The 22,010-nt window shown below is 42.2% G+C and overlaps 1 protein-coding gene across 1 annotated transcript in view; it reads left to right on the forward strand.

Annotated features, from left to right (window-relative positions):
* Positions 1–13,149: 13,149 nt before the first annotated feature.
* CENPU (centromere protein U) overlaps positions 13,150–22,010 on the forward strand; it is a 45,635-nt gene continuing 36,774 nt past the window's right edge. The window contains 4 exon segments of the mRNA XM_027837458.1: positions 13,150–13,161; positions 15,150–15,528; positions 15,531–15,594; positions 21,800–21,851. Of these exon segments, the coding sequence (XP_027693259.1) occupies positions 13,150–13,161; positions 15,150–15,528; positions 15,531–15,594; positions 21,800–21,851 (507 nt within the window).

The raw sequence follows: 22,010 nt of genomic DNA on the forward strand, positions 1-22,010 counted from the left end.
TCAGTGATTTTGTGGGAATGACTCTTGGAATAGGAGTTCTTAACTTCAGGTCTGTGAACTTTTTTTTTTTAATTTTCAGTAATTATATTTCAATATGTTGGGTGTTCTTTGTAATTCTATGTATTTTATTTTATGCACTTTATAACATTATGCAGAGAAAAGATCCTTATGTTTCATGTGACTGCCAAAGAGATCTGCAACAAAAGCTTCAAAAATTCCTCCTGTGAAATGAAGGACATTGTCCACTGTTAAAGGAGTTGTTGTTGTTCAGTTGTTTTAATCCTGTCCAACATTTCTTGACCCCATTTGGGGTTTTCTTGGCAGAGATACTGGAGTGGTTTGCCATTTCCTTCTCCAGCTCATTTTGCAGATGAGGAAATCGAGGCAAACAAGGTTAAGTGACTTGCCCAGGGTCACTCAGCTAGTGTCTGAGGCCAAATTTGAACTTAGGAAGATGAATCTTCCTGGCTCCAGGCCCAGCACACTATCCGCTATGCAACCTAGCTGCCCTAAAGGAATTGTAGGGCATCAGCAACACATGTGGATCCATTAAATCACAGATTTAAAGCTGAATTTGGAGCTACACCCAGAAAATTATCATACTCTGCATATGCTTTAACTCAGCTACACTACTTCCAGGACTATACTCCCAAAGAATCAAAGTAGGAAAGCATCTATATGTATCGAACCTTTATAGTGGTTCTTTTCATGGTAGCCAAAATTGGAAGCTAAGGGGATATCCACCTACTGGGGAATGGCAAAACTGTGGTATAGAAATGGAATAGAATATTATAGTGCCATAAGGAATAATGAAAGAGAGGTTTCAGGGAAAACTAGGGAGACCTCTGTGAACTGATAGAATGCCAGGCCAGGAGTTAGGAAGATTCATCTTCATGAGTTCAAAGCTGTCCTCAAACACCTACCATCTGGGTGGCTCTGGGCAAGTCACTTAACCTGTTTACCTCGCTTCCTCATCTGTAAAATGAGCCGGAGAAGGAAATGGCAAACCACTCCAGTATCTTTGCCAAGAAAACCCCCAATGGGGTCAAGAAGAGTTGGACACGACTGAAAAACTAGAACAATTTATACAATGATAGCATGTTAGAGAAAAACAACTTTGAAACAGATTGTAGAGCTAAACACAATGATAAAACATGAGTAAAAAAATAAAGATGAACACACCAATCATCTCTTGCATTTTTGGACATGACTGAGGGAATTTATTTTGCAGCTCTTCTCAGCAATACAATGATCTAAGTCAATTCCAAAAGACTCATGATGGAAAATGCTATTCACATCCAGAGAAAGCACTGTGGAGTCTGCATATCAAAGCATACTATTTTCTCTCTTTTTTTTCTCGTGTTTTTTTTTTTCTCTTTTGTTCTGATTCTTCTTTCACATGACTAATGTGGAAATATGTTTAATATGATTGCACATGTATAGCCTATATCAGATCACTTGCCATCTGGGGTAGGGGAGGGAGGGAAGGAGAAAAAAAAATTGGAACTCAAATATTATAAAAGTGAATGTTGAAAACTGAAAAAAAAAAAAAGGAATTCTCAACTTGGGATCCACAGATACCCCCAAGGGGTCTCTAGAAAAATCTTAGGGGATCTATGAACTTGGATGGGGAAAAAAAAACTATATAGCGTCTAACTGAAATTTAGCACTTCCTTCTATTGTGAGTGTAGGCAACAAACCATAATTTGGAGAAGGGGTCCATAAACTTTACCACGCTGCCCAAGGGGCTGCTGATACACACTAAAAGTTAAGAACTTTTTTTTTTTAGGCAATTGGAGTTAAGTGACTTGCCCAGGGTCACACAGCTAGTAAGTTTCAACTGTCTGATCTGAGGCCAGATTTGAACTCAGGTCCTCCTGACTTCAGGACTGGTGCTCTATCCACTGCACCACCTAGCTGCCCCAAGAACCCCTCTTCTTAGGGGAACTGTATGAAATAGAACAACTAAATGGATTATGGAAATAAATAATTTATGAGGGTAGAGAAGAGAAAGAAAAGAGTCAAAAGATAACAGGGATAAATAAAATACCCAACTTTACCAAGCAATTGCTTGAAATTTCAAGGACTAAAACAATTCCCTAATTTATTTCATTTTTCTTCTCCTTTTCCCTGGTGGAGATAAGAATGATCAGTGCTGTACTTAGAAAAATGAAGCTCAGGGCAGCAGTGGGACCTGAATAATCAGAACTTTACCTACGTAATAAGTCTGGGTAACCTCAACTTAGATGATAGAATACTAACTGTACCATTGGATAAGTAAAGTTGTAGTAATGCATGGAGCCAACTCCGAGGTATTTTCCCTAGGGTGTATTAGAAGAGGGCACCCTCTCCTCTAGCTAGATTTCTTCTGCTCACAGAACCCTCACCTTTACCCTCACCATGACCAGTCATAATCCCTTGACTTACTGCTAGTCTCCTGGTCTATCTCCTTCTCTGGTTTTGCTTGCCTCTATATTCAGACTTTTCTGCCTGGTTTGTCATTTTAATGTTTCATTCACTGTTTTCTTTTGTTCCCTGAACTGCCATAGTTCTCTGCCTATGAATGTGAACCGTTGGGTAGCCCACTACTTACTTCTGTGATTCTGTGATTTTCTCAAGTGATGTTCAATAGCTATAGGGCAAGAATGAACTAATTTGGACAAGTCACCCTGTAACCAGCCTGCCTGTTTCCTCATCTATAAAATAGGATAATAACTGCCCTTCCCTGTTGTTTTTTGTTGCTGTTCAATCATGTCTGACTCTTCGTAACCCCATTTGGGGTCCTTGGCAAAGATACTGGAGTGATTTGCCATTTCCTTCTCCAGCTCATTTGACAGATGAGGAAACTGAGGCAAATGGGGTTAAGTGACTTGCCCATGGTCACACTGCTAGTGTCTGAGGTCTGATTTGAACTCGGGTCTTCTTGACTCCAAGCCCATCACTTTGTACACTAGCTGCCCGTACTACCTGTGTGATCTTGTGCAAATCACTTAGCCCTTCTAAGCCTCAGTTTCCCAATCTCTAAAATGAGATAGTTGACCCCATGCAGCTCTAGACCTATTGAAACTACTCATCTAAAACTACTTGGAACAAAGTGCCCCTTCTCTCCAAATTTTTAAAAACATATCACATGAACACACTTTCAAATTTAATCATCATCATTCACATTTTGCCCATCACGTTCTTAAGTCTAGACAATCAACAAGATAGCAAACCAAGCCTGAACTTGCAGTGTTTCCTGCTTTCCAATGAAAATGAACATTTACTTTTACACAAAAATTTGATCAGAAAATGAACATTTACTATTACATGAAAATTTGATCATTGGTGGACTGGTAGCATCTGGCTCCGGCGCAGCACTGCCTGTTAGAATGTAAGCTGCTTGAGGGCAAAGGATGTTGTACTTTTTCCATTTTTATCCTCAGTGATTAGCACAATGCGTTGCACATAGTGAGTACTCACGTGCTTTTCCTTTTACTTACCCAGTATTCTGACTGGGCAAGTTTATTAGGTTGAGCATTTTTGTTTAAGACCACAAGGTGGCAGACAAAACATGGCTCTAAAGAATTTGACCATTTCAGAGTTTCAAAAGCAATTCAGTTTGAATTTGAAATTATAATGACCAAGCTAGACCCCAAAGAAAAGGCATGAGGAGGCATCCCTTCACCCCATGGCCTGCCTTCTTACAGAGGACTACTTGTGTAGTCCTGTGGGTATGAAGTACTACATAAAACTATGACTTTTTGCTCTATTTTTTTCTCTCACTATTCTTTGTTGAAAAGCATGGCTCTCTGGATGGGGAGGCGAAGAGATATACTGGGGAATGTAAGTAATGTATAGACAAAAAAAGTGTTCATTTTCTCACATTTCATCACTTTGCAAGAGCCAATCAGCCTTCTTACTCACAACTCATTTCTGCAGGGTAGTGCTAGAAACTTCTCCATTTAAGGAAGGAAAAGGGCCTGCCATCTCTTCAGACAGCACCTCATTTCTCACCTGGCTATACTCCTTTGGTATTTCTTTGATGGATACCAATTACCATTCCTGCCACCATTCAGCTTTTTTGTATGATCTCTTCCCCCAATGTATATATAGAGAATGGAGAATGTGCCTCTGGTTGGGAGGGAATTTTTTTTTTTAGCCAATTGGGGTTAAGTGACTTGCCCAGGGTCACACAGCTAGTAAGTGTCAAGTGTTTGGTCTGAGGCCAGATTTGAACTCAGGTCCTCTTGACTTCAGGGCCGGTGCTCTATCCACTGCACCACCTAGCTGCCCCTTGGGAGGAAATATTTTTGACCTTGCTATTCCTTCTCAGTAAATATCCCTTTTATAAAAGCATTAAAAAAAATGATTTGGAGATAGACCTTGAAGTAACTAGAGCAGAGGTGGGGAACCGGTGGCCTTGAGGCTACATAAGACCTTCTAGGTCCTTGGGTGTGGCCTTCTGAGTCCGAGTTTTACAGAACAAATCCTTTTATTAAGGGGGTTTGTTCTGTGAAGTTGGATTCAGTCAAAGGGCTCTACTTGAGGACCTAGAGGGCCACACGTGGCCTTGAAGCGAAGGTTCCCATCCCTGTGCTAGAGTATTACAAAACAAAATTAGGCTAAGGGCAAACTCTTCTTAAACTAATTCAAACGGTGGGTCAGTTATTTTTATTGGTTCAGAAACTCCTGGTACTCCGACCTTGTGCACCTTACCTGGGCCATGAGGAATTAAGCGACTTGCCCAGTTAGCCAGTCCATACATGTCAGAGGCAGGATTCAGCCCCAGGCCTTTGGACTCTGAGACTCCACTCTCTATCTACCCCACCACGCTGTGACTTGATTTTTATTCATTTTTAAAGAAATAAACATATATGATTTTAGTACAAAAGGTTATATTAACAACATCAAGCTGGTGATTATTAGCATTTCATAAAAGCTAATTAGCTTGTGTTCTATGTTCTTTTTTTTCATGTTCTCTCCCTGTCAAGTACAACCTGTAAATTTGCCTTTAATGTCTCCCCAGTAACCTAATAATGCTGTTTACTAGGAGTTGGTGTTAATTTATGGCAGTATTCTTTAGTTCTTAAATTTTAACAAGAAATTAGGGGGAAAAACAGTGCTCCTTTGGAGGCTGCACCTCATTTGCATTGAGATTCAGGAGATTAAGAATATTGGGGTTGGGGGAAGATGAAAACAAAATAATCAAAGAAGTCACTAAAGGGAAATGAGGATTGACAGTAAATCTTTCGGTATTTAATACAGTAAATATATGTAAGTTGAGATTAAAAAGTGAAAAAGTGAATGTTAAAAGACTTTAGCAGGAATTGTCTTTTACTATCTGAGTACTTATGCTAAGCATAAGTATCAAGATTACATTAGATGTCATTGTTGTCGTACCAGATATGTGAGAATATGAAAAGAATGAAATACACTCTGAAAAAAAGATGAATTTTGTTGTTGTTTTTGTTTAGTCATTTTCACTCACGGCCAACTCTTCGTGACCCAATTTGGGATTTTCTTGGTAAAGATACTGGAGTGGTTTGCTATGTCCTTCTCCAGCTCATTTGACAGATGAGGAAACTGAGACACTACATGGTTAAGTGACTTGCCCAGGGTCACACAGTTAGTAAGTGTCCGAGGCTGGATTTGAACTCAGGTGTTCTCACTCTAGGTCCTGAGCTCTATCCACTGTGCCACCTAGCTGCCCAAATGAATGGGAAGGAAAAGTTTTGTGCATTTAGTTTCCTTTCATCCCAGATTGTAAGATGACAAGAACCATTTTATTATTTTTAGCTATAGCACCTATCATATCCAAAGCATGTCAATGGGATGTCAACAGACTGGTAAACTTTCTTCCAGTGACTACATCGCAGCTCATCTCTAACTCAGATAACAAAGTCCTCCAGTGCTGCCAGAGGGTCAGAGGCTAAACAGCTGCCGGGTCAAATATGGGATTTGAACGCACATCTTCATGGCTCCTGTAAGTTGTTCACTGCCCTTTGCTGCCCTTCATCCTACTACATAAAATGGTAAGCACATAACAAATTATATTGAAATGAATTTTGCTATTTCCCCTACATCTGACCTTCGTGGGTCTTAATTTGGAAAACCACAGCTCAGCTAACCTCACAAAAGCCTTGCTTTCAGACACAAGGTAGAAGAATACAATAGAGATGTGGGTTTTGAGCACTACTTTATTTTTCAAGGCAGGTCCTTGGCATAGAGTAGGAGGAGACTAATTCGATCTCTGTATACACAGACACTTGTCTACCACGAAGCTGGGTCTCCAAAGATAGACCCAAAACAAAACAGGAGGCTAATTACAGCAGCTGCAGAGAGAGAAAAACAGCACAGTCACAGGCTCTTTCATCCTTTGCCTTCCAACAGCTGCCCCAGATCCAGCTGGACAACAGCTGGTTGGTTGCTGCTTTTCCCACAACCTGTGCCTTAGGCATTATAGAGGACTGCTGCAGCCAATTAGCTTTCTATGATCGGAAGTCTGGGGTCCTGAGTTTGAATCCTGACTCTGCCACTTACCTGTGTGACCTGGGATAAATCATTTCACTCTTTAAGCCTCATTTTCCTCATCTGTAAAATGAGATTGTTGAATTAGATCAGGAGCGCTTAACCTTTTTTTGTGTCCTGGACTTCTTTGGCAATCTAATAAAGTCTATGGACCGTTTCTTACGTTACTCTGCACCCAAGCTGATCACCTCACTGTTAGGTTATGGGTAACATCACGAGTCCTCTGGAATCGGTCATCATGTTCATCAGCGTTTTTAAATCTTTCAAAGTTGTTTATCCTAATGATACTGTTATTGTATAAATTGTTTTCCTGATGCTATTCACATTGCTCTGCTTCAGTTTCTACTAATTTTCCCAGGTTTCTTTGAGACCATCCCCTTCATCACTTTTTAGCCTCCGTCCTCCTGCAGACTCCCAAGGGATGCCAAGGTTAAGAATCCTATTTTAAACCTATGATCTGTGATCCTAACTGATAAGCTATTTCATGGAAAGATGTCTTTCAAAATATTCTATAAAGCCTATATTTTGGAGGGTCTACATGAAAAGAACAGGAAATCCTGCAAAGTATTTCAGGTCAACTACAGAAGAGAACCTAGGCAAATCTCCAAAATAAAAAATTTTTTTTCCAAGGAACAAATCTATTTTCTCTCCTTCCCACTCCACCCCATGGGGGAAAAAAGAAAAACAAAATCCTCCTAACAGATACGCCTACTCAAGCAAAACAAATTCCCTCATTGGTCATGTTGAACAAAATAGGTTTCATTCTTCACTTGGAGACCATCAATTCTCAGTCAGGAGGGGGCGGGGCAGGGCAGGATCACCCATCTTCTAGCATCATGGCAGTCACTGTGTGGATCAGAGATCTTCAGGCTTTCAGAGTTGTTCTTAGTGTTGCTGTAATTATATAAATTGCTCTGGTTCCATCCACTCCATCCATCATTAAAGTCTCTAAAATTGCTCATTTTTTATAATATTGCTACTATGGTATAAATTGTTCTCCTGCTTGTGCTCCTTTCACAGTGTCACTTTGTGAGTCATTCCATGTCTTTTTTAAAGCATCCATTTCCTCATTTCTTATAGCATAATATTACTGTCCATCATATTCACAGACTACAACTTATCCAGCCCATCTTTAATTAATGGGTATCCTTTAGTTTGCAGTTTTTTGTCACTACAAAAAGAGCTGCTATCAATATTTTTTCCCTCATTTAAAAAATCTCTTTGGGGTACAGGCCTAGCAGTAGTACAGCTGGGTCAAAAGACACACTGTTTAGCAACATTTTGTGTAGATTCCAAATTGGTTTACAGAATGATAGTAACCTTTCATAGGCCCACCAATAGTGCACTAATACGCCAGTTTTCCCACAGCCCCTCCAACATTTGTCACTTTTGGGGGGGGGGGTCATCTGTTGAGTGAGAGGTGGCACCTAAGAATTGGTAAGTGAATCACAAGTATATTCTGTAATATTTTAAAATGGGGTTTCTCTTTCTTTTTGGTGTCTTTATTATAAAGCAGCTGGTGGCACAGCGGATGGAGTACCGAACCTGGATTCTGGAAGACTTGAGTTCAAATCCAGCTTCAAACACTTACTCATTGTGTAACGCTGGGCAAGTTACTTAACCTCTGTGTGCCTTAGTTTCCTCAACTGCAAAATGGGGATCATAATAGCATATTCTTCCCAAGGTTATCATAAGGATCAAATGAGAATATTTTTCTATATATACATATATATATATATTTTTTAAAGGCAATTGGGGTTAAGTGACTTGCCCAGGGTCCCACAACTAATAAGTGTCAAGTGTTTGGTCTGAGGCCAGATTTGAACTCAGGTCCTCCTGACTTTAGGGCTGGTGCTCTATCCACTGCACCACCTAGCTGCCCCTCAAATGAGAATATTTTTAAAGTGCTCTGCACAGTTCCTGGCATATATATATATATATATATATATATATATATTCCTGCCTTCTCCCCCCCATTAGTATTATACAGAAATGCTAATTATGTGTGGATTTGTTTTCTGCCCTTTAATGTTGCTGAAATTTTCAATTGCTGAAAAATTCAATTTTAAATTGATTTGCAAGGGTCTTTCAAGTGCACCATCATATAATCTGTAATAAATGATAATTTTGTTTCTTCTTTACCTATAGTTATTCCTGGCACTATTTTTTTCTAGACATTGCTATAGCTAGCATTTCCATGTCAAAGAGAAATGGTGAGAATAGACATCCTTATTTCTCCCCTCATTTTATTGGAAAGGCTTCTAGTTTATCCCCTTAAAATTGTACATATCTGAAACCAAGAATTAGCATATGTAACAGAGATAAACTAGGTTCCTTTCAAAAAAAGAATTTAAGGAATGCCTATCTCGGGATGTCAAAACCCCAAATAGGAGGTTATTTAATTACATCAGTGGGATGAAGCCTTTTGGAGAGGATATAAATACCCACTAGATCATGGTACCAAGACTTTAATCAGGGGTTATTTCATATAATTCAACAATTCAATGAATATTTGTCAAGTGCCTGCTAGGGGACATACATATTAATCACAGTGACCAAAATGACAGTCCCTGCCCTCTACTGAGGGATATAATAAGGATATATATAATATATATATAATAATATAAAAAGGAAGGAAGGAAGAAACAGAGGGAGGGAGGAGGAAGGAGGGAAGGTAGGAAGGAGGGAAGAAAAGGAAGATGGAAGGGAGGGGCAGCTAGGTGGTACAATGGATAGAGCACTGGCCCTGGAGTCAGGAGGGACCTGAGTTCAAATCCGGTCTCAGACACATAACACTTACTAGCTGTGTGACCCTGGGCAAGTCACTTAACCCCACTGCCTAGCAAAAAAGAAAAAAAAAAGAAAGATGGAAGGGAGGAGGGAAGAGAGGGAAGGAAAGAGGGGGAAAGAAAGAGAAAGAAGGAAGGGAAGAAGGGAGGGAGGGAGGATGGCATTGCATGAGTATTTTATAAATATTATCTTATTTGATCCTCATAAAACCCCTGGAAGGTGGTTCCAGTATTATCTCCATTTTACAGTTGAGGAAAGTAGCAAATGAAAAGTTATTTAAAAAAAAAATATGATCCAAACAGAAGTTAGGTTGGTCATGAATGGAGAGCCAACCTTTCTCTATAGGAATAATAGATGGTGAGCCTGAGGACTACACTGGTCCCCATGAAATATGGACATAGAAAAAAGCCTGTAACATGCTGGAAGATTCTTCATGGAGAAAATCTCTGGACCACAGGATCACAGATGTAGAGCTTGAAGGAATCTGAGAAACCATCAAGTCGAACACCATTTTAAATATGAGAAAACTGAGGCAAACAGAGGTTAAGTTACTTGCCCAGAGTCACATAGCTAGTCAGTAACTGAGGCAGGATTTGAACCCTGGTCTTCCCAATCCCAAGTCCAGTGCCCAGTTACCATGTTGCTAACTAGCTGCTTCTATCTAAACAGACAAGTAAATACAAGATAATTTGAGGGAGAAAATAGTGACAATTTTGCAGATGAGTAAAGGTCTTATGTAGGAGGCGGCCGGAAGGTTTCTAAGAATAAGAAGATTCTAAGAATCAGCTGTTTTTAGTTTTCGGGCCGAATGCTACTGGTAGAGCCAGTAGAGTTCACTTCAGCTCCTTCCACAAGTGAGGGGTAGGGACTGAGTGAGGGGGCAGGGACTGAGTGAGGGGGCAGGCTGAGGTCTTCAGCTTGTGGCAAAAGAGTGGGCAAAGGCTGAGGCAAGGTTATAGCTGCAGCTAGGAGAATGCCAAGTAGATTTGAGAGCAGAAGCTCATGGGTTGGGTTGGGTTGGGTGTCCTTCATTCTTGAAGAGGACCGTGACATCAGGAAGGTGATGCCATAACTTGCGAGTGAAACAGATTTAAGTGAGGAAGGGCTGTGCAAACCCACCAGCTTCACTTTCTCCTCTGGAGCCATCTGGGTCCGCTGACAAGATATAGATCAGGACAACCGGAGGTGGCCCTCAGGCTGAGTTGTCCTTCTGGAGTATGGGGGCTGATCAGGCAGAGAGGGCTGAGTGAGCTTAAAAGGAATTAGGGATTTGCCTTGTCTGATGTTCCAAAATCATCATGTTGTCTTTTTGGAGTCTTGCCCTGTAGAGACGGTTGAAATAATTTTACCTCTTGCCCATAATTCTTATGTGCATGTGTGTGGGTAGTATTAAAATTGGAGACACTATCTAGCCTTCCATCTCCTCTCTCTCTCGGTTCTCCTACCCCTCTGACTGTTCCTCCCCAATATTCTTTGCTGGATCTGCATCCATTTCATGCCAGCGAACAGTGAGTTTCCTCCATAGTTCTTCCCTTCTCTTTTCTCTTTGCACGCTCTCTTTGGGTGAGCTCATCAGCTCCCCCGGATTCCATTGTCATATCTATGCTAACGATTCTCAGATCTGTTTTTCAAGCCCTAACCTCTTTGCTGCTTCCAGTCTTCATCTGCAGCTACCTCTTGGACATCTGGAACTCGATGTCCTAAAGACAACTCAAAGTTAACATGGCTAAAACTGGACTGATTGTCTTTCTCCCCAGAACATTCTCCCCTTTCAGACTTCCCTATTACCGTCAAGAGTATCACCATCTTCTCAGTTCCCCAGGCTTGAGGCCTAGGTGTCCTCAATTCCTCACTCTCTCTCAACTTTCTCTATCCAAATTGTTTCCAAGGCCCATTTATTTTACCTTCTTAACATCTCTCCAATTAGCCCCCTTCTCTCCTCTGCCACTGCCACCATCTGCCTTCCTCACCTCATGCCTGTGCTATTGTAATAGGCTTCCTTCCGGCTGATTCCTCTCCCACAGATCTCTCCTCACCCCAGTCCATCCTCCACTCACCTGCCCAAGCGATCTTACTCAAATGCAGGTCTGATCATGTCAGCTCCCTATCAATAAATCCCAGGCGGCTCCCTATCACTTCCAGGATCAAATATAAAATTTTCTGTTTGGCTTTCAAGATTCTTCATAACCTGGCCCTTCCCAGTCTTCTTATGCCTTACTGCCCTTTGTAGACTCCACAGTTCAGTGACAGTGACACTGGTCTCCTTGCTGCTCCAACCGAGCATTGTTACTGCTCGTCTCCAATGTCTGGAATTCTCTCCCTCCTCATTTCTATTTCCTAGCTTCCTTGGCTTCTCAGCTAAAGTCCTACATTCTGCAGAAAAGCCTCCTTAATGATCTTAGTGACTTCCTTCGGATACTCCCCTCAATCTGTCCTGTACATATCTTCCTGGTACGTGGCTTCATGTTGTCTCCACCACTAGACTTTGAGCTACTTGAGATCAGGGACTGTTGAGTTTTTACTTTCTTTGTATCCCTGGTGCTTAGCACAGTGCCTGGCACATAGTACTTAATAAACACTAGAATGACTGATCTTGCTGGGGATATGACCATGAAGTTCCCCCCCACACACACACACTTTTCAGTCTTAATCTCAATCTATGGGCTCCTTCATGGCACCTACAAAGATGCCCAAGTCTTCACCATGCTTAAAACCTTCACTAGATTTTACTACATCCAACATCTTTCCTCTCCTCAGCTAAATGACTTTTAAAAAAGCTGTCTAGGGGCAGCTAGGTGGTGCAATGGAGAGAGCACCAGCCCTGGAGTTAGGAGGGCGTGAGTTCAAATCTGGCCTCAGACCAAACACTTAACACTTACTAGCTATGTGACCCTGGGCAAGTCACTTAACCCCAACTGCCTAAAAATTAAAAAAAAATTTTTTTTAAAAGCTGTCTATAATTAGTGCTTCCATATCTTCTCCTCTCTTCTGAAATATGTTACAATCTGGCTTCTGATCTCATTACTCAACTGGAACTGATCTCTCCAAAGTTACCATCTACCTCAACTGCCAAATTGGATGGTCTTTTTTGCAGTCTTCTCGACCTTTGTTCAGAATTTGACACTACTGATCACCTTCTCCTTCGAATACTCTCTCCTCTCTGGGTCTCTTCTTCTACCCGTCTGACTGCCTCAGTCTCTTTTGCCTACTGACTGACTTCTCCCAAGTCTCTGTCCTGGGCCCTCTTCTCTTTTTCTCGTCTTACTTTCTCACTTAGTGATCTCTTTAGCTCCCATGGACTCAAGTATTTTTATACAGATGATTCCCAAGCCTACTGACCCAGCCCTCATCTCTCTCTCCCACATCACTAACTGCCTGAAGAGCATTCTACACTGGATGTAGACATCACACACTCAATATGACCAAAACATAATTCATTATTTTTTCCCCCAAAACCCTCCCTTCTTCCTAACTTCCTTATTACTCTTGAGGGCGCCATTACCCTTCTATCACCCAGGTTTAAAATCTCAATATCATCTTTGACTCCTCGTTTCCCCACACATATCTAATAAATTACAAAATCTTCTAATTTTTCTCTTTACAATATGTGTTCCCATTTCCCCAATCACACATCCACGTGCTGGACCTATTCACCTCTCACCTGGACTGGTTTCCTTCTCAAGTTTGCCCCACTCCAAGAAGGGAAGAAAAACACTGTTTGGGATGACCTCTACCCCCAACTCACACAACCAGGCTTCAAATATTTCTCCCTGCCAACAAGGGTCCATTTTAAAAGCCAGTTACATATGTATATCATTGCCCCCACCCCGTTCTGTACATGCATGGATGATGCATGAACAGGTCTCCTGAAAAAAGCAATTCTAAGTAAGAAAAATTTTATTGGTTGACTTGTTTGCAGGAGATTTGAAGAATCTCTGTTCATTACTCCTTCTTCCTAAGAGAATTTTCTCTTATGATAGGCCCCTTAAATTATGAGGTTTTTCTCTCCTGCAAATTTAGGTGGAATCCAGTGATCTATTTGGAATTGTCCCTAATGAGCCACATAATTACTTTGCACTTATCTTCTACTTTAAATTCCAGTTTGTTTTTTGTGGATGGAGTGCTGGGTGTGGACCCAGGAAGAGAGTTCAAATCTAGCCTCAAACACTGTTTCTTCTCTCTAAAATGGGGATAATAACATCACCTACCTCCCAGGGCTGCTGTGAGGATCAAATGAGGTAATAATTGTAAAGCACTTAGCACAGTGCCTGGCACATGGTAGGTGCTCTATAAATTGTTGTTGTTATTATTATCCCCAGAGCCTAGCTAATCGCTTTTGTACAGCAAAGGCCCTTAGTAAGTCTTTATTGAATTGATTTGAATTTCAATGAGTCCACGAATCCGTTTGCGAAGAGTTGTCTTCTAGTAAGCAATAGCATTCATTATATGTACAAATATGTATAACTGGATTAAAATCTTGCCGTTGTCTCTTACTAGCTGTGTGACCTGGAACAAGTCACAACCTCTCCGGGCTTCGGGTTTCCTCATCTGTTTAAAATGATAGGGTTGGACTATACGGTCTCTTCTGGTTCTAAATTTTTCATCATAATCATAAATCTTATGATTCTATTTTACATCCAAGCCAAATCGGACTATCCTCTTTTCACCAGATGAGATTTGTCGCTCCACCACTAGTCGCTTCTCAAATGCCCCTATCAGGGAATATAGCAGTTACCTTTTGTTTTATCTTTATAACAAAGTATCAGCTCCCTGAGGGCAAAGATATTGTCTTACTCACCTTTGCAGCTCCGAGGAGGGTCCTGAAAGCTGTAACAGCTTCGTGGATGTTATCTGAATGTTTCTGTCTTTGCTCCTCTCTCTAAACTGCCAATGCCCTCTCCTCACCTTAAGTACCTAGTATTTCACTACTTTGTATTTAGCTGTAAAGACTCCACTTGTGATTTCTTTGTTACAGAGAACGCCCAGGAGAGGACATTTCTAATACAGGTTGGCAAGTTTCCTGAAGGTCATTAAAAGTTTTAGTGAGTTGCCTAGATCACTGAAAGGTTAAGAAATCACACACAGTAATTCAGAGGTCAGACTTGAAACCCCCACCCCCACCCCCTCACTCCTAGCAGCGCTTGGGGTCTGGCTCTCATACGTTGTATTTACTATATATTGATTCTATGACTATTGTTATATTATGGGAGACAACCAGGACATATATAAACATATACAGAATCAATACAATTAATCAATACAATATAGCCTCGTTGGGAGTATGGATTGCTTCATTCCTTAGATTCGTACCTTGAGCAGTGTCCAGTACAGAGTAGATGCTTAATGAATGCTCATTGTTGGCACCCTATTTAATGAAGTGCAGTGGCTCTTTACTACCTCTTTATAATTGTTTGCCCTTCCTAACCTGACCCCTTCCTACCTTTCCATTCTTCTAACAACGTACTCGTTCCAAGTCCTCTAGGATTCAATGACACTCAGTGTCCTAATTAGGGGCATTTTCACTGGGGTCCCCCACTCCTAGCATTCTCTCTCCTCATTTTAGCCTTCTAGCTTCCCTGGCTTTTTTCAAGCCTCAGCTAAATTTCCACCTTCTGCAAGAAGCTTTTGTCAGCCCTCCTTAATATCAATGCCTTTCCCTCTGCAATTAGCTCTAAAGTTGTTTGTATATTGTCTGACATTTTTTAGCTTCCTGAAGGCAGTTTTTGCTTTCTTTGTATTCCCAGCGCTTAACACAGTGTCGGGCACACAGTAGGCGTCTGACGAATTCTTGTTGACTTGCTGTAGCCTGTCAACAGTCTGATTGACTGAGTAAAGGTGTATGATTGGAGCGTAAGCAGCTTTGGGTGCCCCTGAAGCCACGTGGGACGGGAGGTACAAAAGGGGGGGGGCGGGGGGCGGGGCCTGAGTCCCAAAGCTCCCGCCCCGCCTGCGGAGACCGCTCAGTGGCTGGGGGGAAGCAACGGAGCGAGAGCACGCAGCCAGTGGAATTTGAAAGTCCGGGCGGGCTGCGGGCGGGAGAGAAAACCCGGCCCAGATTCACCTTGAAAGATCGGGTCAGCTTGTGCGGCGAGCCCAGAGGGGGTAAATCCGGTCCTCGGCGAAATCCAGGCCTGGGCTTTCAACAGCTTCTGAGCGCGGACGGGCCGGCGGAGCGTGAGCCGCCTAGGAGGGAGGCGTGGACTTGTCCTCGGCGACTCCAGCTCCGTCCCAACGCTTCGGTGTCGCGGACATGGACCGGCGGCGGCGGAGGCGGAGGACGAGCAGAGGCGCGAGGTATGCGCTCCATCCCCGCGCCGGGAAGCCGGGGCGGCTCGTCCAGCCCCGCAGCCTCGCTGCTGTCTCGGGGGATTGCTCGCCCCGGGGGGTCCCGGGCGGCGGGGCCCGCACGAGGGCAGACTGGTTTGGCAGCCCCCCCCCTCCTGGGCTCTTGGCCTTGGACCCCCTCCGCAGTGAGCTGCCCTTCGGCCTGTCTGACCTGCAGCTGCAGCTGCAGCGCACCGGCCTCCCGCCCTCTCCGGGATGCTCCCCCCGCCCCTCCCTTCCGAATCCTCTTCTTTTCTCCTTGCTTTTCCAAACCTTCCCGTTTAATTCTGCACGAATTGGGCGCCCTCTGTATGCAAAGCGTATGAAGCCGGCCCTGCCCTCGGGGAGCTTCTCTTGTGCATTTCCCCTTGGGCCCAAGCGCGCTCCTTCCGTCTCTGAGCATGCTGGATCAGCCCCTAGACTCGAGGGTCCCCGGGGGCTGACCCCCATCTTGGCTGGTCCACCCTCCCCTTCGAACTCCAGGCTCTTCCGAAAGCCCGTCCCCTCGGGGAGCTTCCTTTCTGCTATCATGAATGCCACTGAACCCATAAGTAACAACAATAGTTAGCATAATATGTGTATAACATTTGTGTTATGTAAGTGTATTAATACTTTTAATGTAACAGTTCTTTAACTCGCCCATTAGATCCTCATGGCAACCCTGTGAGATAGGTGCTATTATTTTCTCCATTTTACAGAAGAGGAAAATGAGGCAAGAGAAGTTAAATGAGTTGTCAAGGGTCCTACTGATATCTTGGGCAGAATTTGAACTCGAGCCTTCTTCCCAAATATCCCCCTGTGCCACTTAGCTGCTTCAAATATTTAAAACCTTCCTTATAACTTTGACCTCTGTGGTTAGCACAGTGCTGGGCACATAGTAAGTTCTTGTTCTTTTTCTTTTTCTTTTTGGATGAGGCAGTTGGGGTTAAGTGACTTGCCCAGAGTCACACAGCTAGTGAGTGTTATGTGTCTGAGATCACATTTGAACTCAGGTCCTCCTGACTCCAGGGCTGGTGCTCTATCCACTGGGCCACCTAGCTGCCCCACACATAGTAAGTTCTTAGCAAAGTCCATTAGATTGTACATCTTGTAAGTAATTCCAGTAGATTTTTAAACTTCTTGAGGGTTGAGACTATCTTTTGCCTCTTTTTGTATCCTGGCACATTTTAGGCGTTTAATAAATGTTTATTGATAGTAAATGCTTGCTGGGGAATGTGATGGTGACTTTTCTCCTTCTCCCTCCCTTCTCATTCATCAGTTTCCAAGACCAGGCATGCATCCTTCCTTTGTCTCTACCTTCACACTGCTACCGGCTCCACAATTTTCCCCCTTTCTATTCTCAGGGCTTCCTCTTGGCCAGGAGTCTGCCTGGACTATTACCATATCTTCCTAACAGATCTTGTCCCCAGCTCCACCCTTAATGTAGCTGTCTAGTTTCTCCTCCCTACAGAGAGAGCTGATGGAGGTGGGCAAGTAGATAGGGTTCCAGGTCTGGAGTCAGGAAGAGCTGAGTTCAAATCCAGCCTCTGATTCTTACTAGCTGGGTGACCCTGGGTAAGTCACTTTACTCTTTGCCTCGGTTTCCTCAACTGTAAAATGGAGGTGATAAATAGCACCTTCCTCTCAAGGTTGTTAGGAGGATCAAATGAGGTAATAGTTGTGAAACACTTTGTACAATGCCTGACACATAGTAAATGCTATATAAATGTTAGCTATTATTGTTATTATTATTTAATTCCTCAAAGGCAGTGTGATGAGAATTTGTTTTGTTCAGCTGTGTAGAGTTATTGCAAAAGTTTTTCTTTTCTTTTTTTTCAATTGTAAAAAGAGAGTTGGGAGGAAGAGGGAGTTGAGGGATAAGGATACCAAAAAAAAAAAAAAGATGGGGAGGGGGAGAGAAAAGGAAAAGAAAGAAAAAAGGGTCATTGAAGCATTTTTTTTAAATGAACAGAAGAAAAAGGTCAGAAAAAAAGCACAGACAAGCTGTAGGTTGAACTTACATACCAAGCTATGCATAATAGAGATTCCTAGTTTCATGTACAATCCTCTTTTTCTGTGGTATTGTTTATATGGAAAAGTTGTCGTTTCTTAAATTAAGAATTAAAAAAAAATCAGTTTTTTTTCCTATCCCCATATAGAGGTGGACATTCATATCACTCTGCTCAAAATAGTTTCAATTCAATAAACATTTATTAAGCACCCAATGTGTGCCAGGCACTTTGCTAAGAGCGGCAGCAGTTTCCTGTTTTGGTTTGGTTTTAACTAGACCTGGAATTTCATTGGTACAGGAAATTCTCAGTGAGGAAACTCTCTACCAGTGTAGATGGGCAGCTGCTTTATGATTTGTGGGTTTAGAGAGTTGCTAGGGCACTCAGAAGTTAAGTGACTTTTCCCAAAGCCGCACAGTCAGAAGGAGACTCGGGCCTTTCTGACCCAAAGTCAGCTCTGTATCTTTGATACCAAACTGCATCTATCGCTCCCTATTACGTACTGAATAAAGTTCAGATTCTTCAGGCTGGTGCTGTGGAGGCCCTTTTTTTGTATCATGGACCTCTTTGGCAGTCTGGTGAAGTTATGGACCCTTTCTCAGAATACTGCTTTTTTTTTTTTTAAGTAATGGAAACAGAAATTTTTACTAAAGAAAGAAATACATGGAACTGCATTCGTTTAGGTGTGCGGGTGTTGCAGTTGTTTTTTTTTTTTAAACCTAGACAAAAATTTGACAATAATCTCACCAACCACTTTTGGTAATGTGGTTGAAAATGGAAGGATCTGTTGTTGTTTTGTTTTAGCTTTTTGTTTGTTTTTCTTATACATCACTGATACTAAATAAAGAATATATTGGAATAAAAAACAAACGAATAAAGAATAGTGCTTTTTTTTTTTAAGGCAGTTGGGGTTAAGTGACTTGCCCAGGGTCACACAGCTAGTAAGAGTCAAGTGTTTGGTCTGAGGCCGGATTTGAACTAAGGTCCTCCTGACTTCAGGGCCGGTGCTAAGAATAATGGTTTTTAAATGCAAGAAGTAAAATACATAAGCTTACAAAGGAAACCAAAAGTTAGTGAAATAAAGATAATTTTTTCCCTTCCCAGTTCATGGATCAACTGAAATCTACTCATAGATCCCTGAATCCCTGCCCTATACAGTCTGGCACAACAATGACGTCAGTTTAAATTCAACAATGTGATTATTAAACATCTGTTCTGCATATTGCGCTGTGTTAAGTACCAGGGGTGCAAAGATGAAAAGGGACACCGGATGTGTTTGCAATTAAGTGAGACGTGTATGCAATAATCGATATACAAGGTAGAATATGATGAGGTAAAGGAGAGATCCAGACAAAACGTTTCAGGAAAAATTTGAGGAGGAAGGTATCTCCCTAAGTAGGTAAGGAGTCAGGGCAGGCTTTATAGAGGAGGTGGCACTTGCTTGAAGGAGGGGGGAGCTCAGCAGGTAGAGATGAGATGTGCCTTAGGGTGAAGGATGAGAGAAGGGAAAGGCTGGGAAGTAGTGAAATAAAGCTTGAAAGGTTAAATTTGAGCCAGACTGTTAGTGACTTTAAACGCCAGGTTGAGAAGTTTGCTCTTGATCCTTTCAGCAACAGTCAGTGTGTCCAGATGCGGAAAATCAGCATAATGACGAGGCTGGAGGCCAACCATATATGAGAACGAGTTGAAGGAACCAGAGATGTTGCTCCTCTTGGAGAAGACAAGAGGAGGCTTGGTAGGGAATGAAGTGGGGTCATGGCAGCAGTCTTCACGTGTTTGTTAATGTGGGATTAAAACTGTTCTGTGGAGTCCCAAAGGATAGTCTGGAACTGGTTGTAGAGTTTGTTATAGGGAGGTATGTTGAGGCTGGGATAAACAACGATTTCTCATCCCAGTTGCTTCATGGTGGGAGTTGTCCAACAGTGGAATGTGTGGTCACGGGAAGAGAGCCCTTGGAGCTTTCTCCAGGTCTTCAACTAGAAGCTAAAAAAAGTTAGAAGAGGATTCCTGTTCAGGTCTCCTTTGTACTGTGTGCCTTCTGAGGTCCCCCGAGGCACCCTCTGAGATGGCGAAGTGTATAGAGCACTGGGCTCTGGCACTAAGCTGGACCCTGGGCAAGTTGTTTAACCTCTGCTTCAGTTTCCTCAACTGTAAAATGGGGATCAATAATTCTGGAAATTCCAGGGTTGTTGTGAAGCCCAAATGAGATCCTATTTGTAAGTTTCTACATAAATGCTGTGTTTATCATCATTGTCATCATCATTGTTATGGAGACAGGGAAGACTAGAAGAGCAGTCCAGGGGAAGACATTCAGAATTCAAGTTGTAAGCGGGACTACTGGCAGTCAGAATTATAGTTAAGAAACTCTGGAAGGAAGCCCTGATATTGTTTGTTTAGAGGCCGTAGTGTGACTGAGCTGGAAGGGGACTTCGGAAATCCTTTAGCCTGTTTGACCCTAGGAGTGGGTAAGATTGCCTAGGAAGGAGAGAGTGGAGAGAAAGGATAATGCTTATAGAACAGAGCCTTGGGAAACTTGTGCTTAAGGGCTAGTAGGAGCAGGAGCCCTAGGGAAGCAATGATCAGCAGGAGATCTGGAATCATGAGGGTTATGAAAGCCAAGAACAGGAAGCAGGGAGAGGCAGCTAGTTAGTGTTGATCGAGAAGGATGAAGCCTGGACAGAGGCTTTTGGTGATACTTGTTTAAATTTCTTGCAGACCTTGATAAGTTTATGCCCAAATGTTGGCTTACATTTTATCATTCTTGTGAAGGCTGTTCTACCTTTCCTTTCTCTTGATTCTTGATGGATGGTGTATTGAAATGGAGATGACTTTAATGGAAGTGGGATCTTAAATGTCATCTTGGCCATTTTACATGAAAGGAAATGGAGGCCCAGAGAGGTTGTGACTTAACTGAGTTCCCATAGGCAGTAAGTGACAAGATTCCAATCTAGGTCTTCCAACACCAAATCCTGCAGTATTTCCACACATCGTGATTTGTTGTTGTTGAGTCATTTCAGTTGTGTCTGACTGTTCGTGACCCCATTTAGAGTTTTCTTGGCAGAGACCCTGGAGTGGTTTGTCTTTTCCTTCTCTGTCTCATTTTACAGAGGAGGAACTGAAGCAAAGAGGGTTAAATGACTTACCTGGGGTCACACAGCTAAGCAAGTGTCTGAGACTAGAGTTGAACTCGGGTCTTCCTGACTCCAGGTCTTTTGCTTTATCCACTGAGCCACCTAGCTGCCCACATCATGATTACCTCCATGAATTTTTTTCCTTGTCTGTCTTGGATTTTCAAAGTATACATTCAACTTAAGTGCAGATAGAGATTTTTAAATTCTTCTTTGCTGGTACTTATTCTTCTGATTTCCTTCCACTTCCCCCCTCCCCCTCACCTGTTCTTTTAATTTTTCTTTGTATACCTCGTTTCGGTTGCTAACATTGCTAAGTGCTCTTCAAAAAACAAACACAATTTAGGCTAAGGTAGAAGTAGAAGCAGCGTGGCTGAGGGGCTGATTTGGAAAGTGGAAAAATGGAAGTCCAGAGGATAGAATATACTTTTATGAAAGTTGGTTATGAAAAGGAGAGAAGACAGAAATAGAGATTATATTAATAATAATAGCTGCCATTTATATAATACTTTAAGGTCTGCCAGTGTTGCTTTACAAGTGTTATATTATTTTGTCCTTACAACAACCCTCGGAGGTAGGTGTTATTATTATCCCCATTTTATAGATGTGGAAACTGAGGCAGACAAAGTGACTCATCCAAGTTCACATAGCTAGTGAGTGTTGGAGGCTAGATTGGAACTTGGGTCTTCCTGGCTGCAGGTGCAGTGATCTATCCACTGTACCACCCAGCTGCCAGGTTTCAGGGCTTTAATTTTTATTGAATAGAGCAATAGTGATAACAAATAATATCAAGGAGGCATTTGAAGAGTTAAGAGGTTAGGGGCAGCTAGGTGGTGCAGTAGATAAAGCACTGGCTCTGGAGTCAGGGGGACCCGAGTTCAAGATGTGACCTCAGACACTTGACTCTTACTAGCTGTGTGACCTTGGCCAATTCACTTAAACTCGACTGCCTCCAAAAGAAAAGGAAAAAAAAGAAACATAAGTGGCTGGAAAGAAGTTGGCAGTTTTCCTAATGGAAACTTTAACGTGTTTTAAAAACTCTTGTCTCTTTCTCTTTAGTCCCAAGAAAGAGTCAAAGAAGAAAACAGGGAGACAAAGTCAGAGCAAACAGGTAAGTTACCTTTTTATGTTTCAGTACAATTCAAACTAAACAACAATACAAAATAATACATTTTGTGCAAAACGCTCAGTTGTGTTTCTTAGACGTCATTAAGTCTATCCATAGTGTTTACTTCTTTAATACTTTGGTCTATGGTGTAGTTGATGTGGC

Source organism: Vombatus ursinus, unplaced genomic scaffold, assembly GCF_900497805.2.
Source record: "Vombatus ursinus unplaced genomic scaffold, bare-nosed wombat genome assembly UNPS02014821.1, whole genome shotgun sequence".
Classification (NCBI taxonomy): Eukaryota; Metazoa; Chordata; class Mammalia; order Diprotodontia; family Vombatidae; genus Vombatus; species Vombatus ursinus.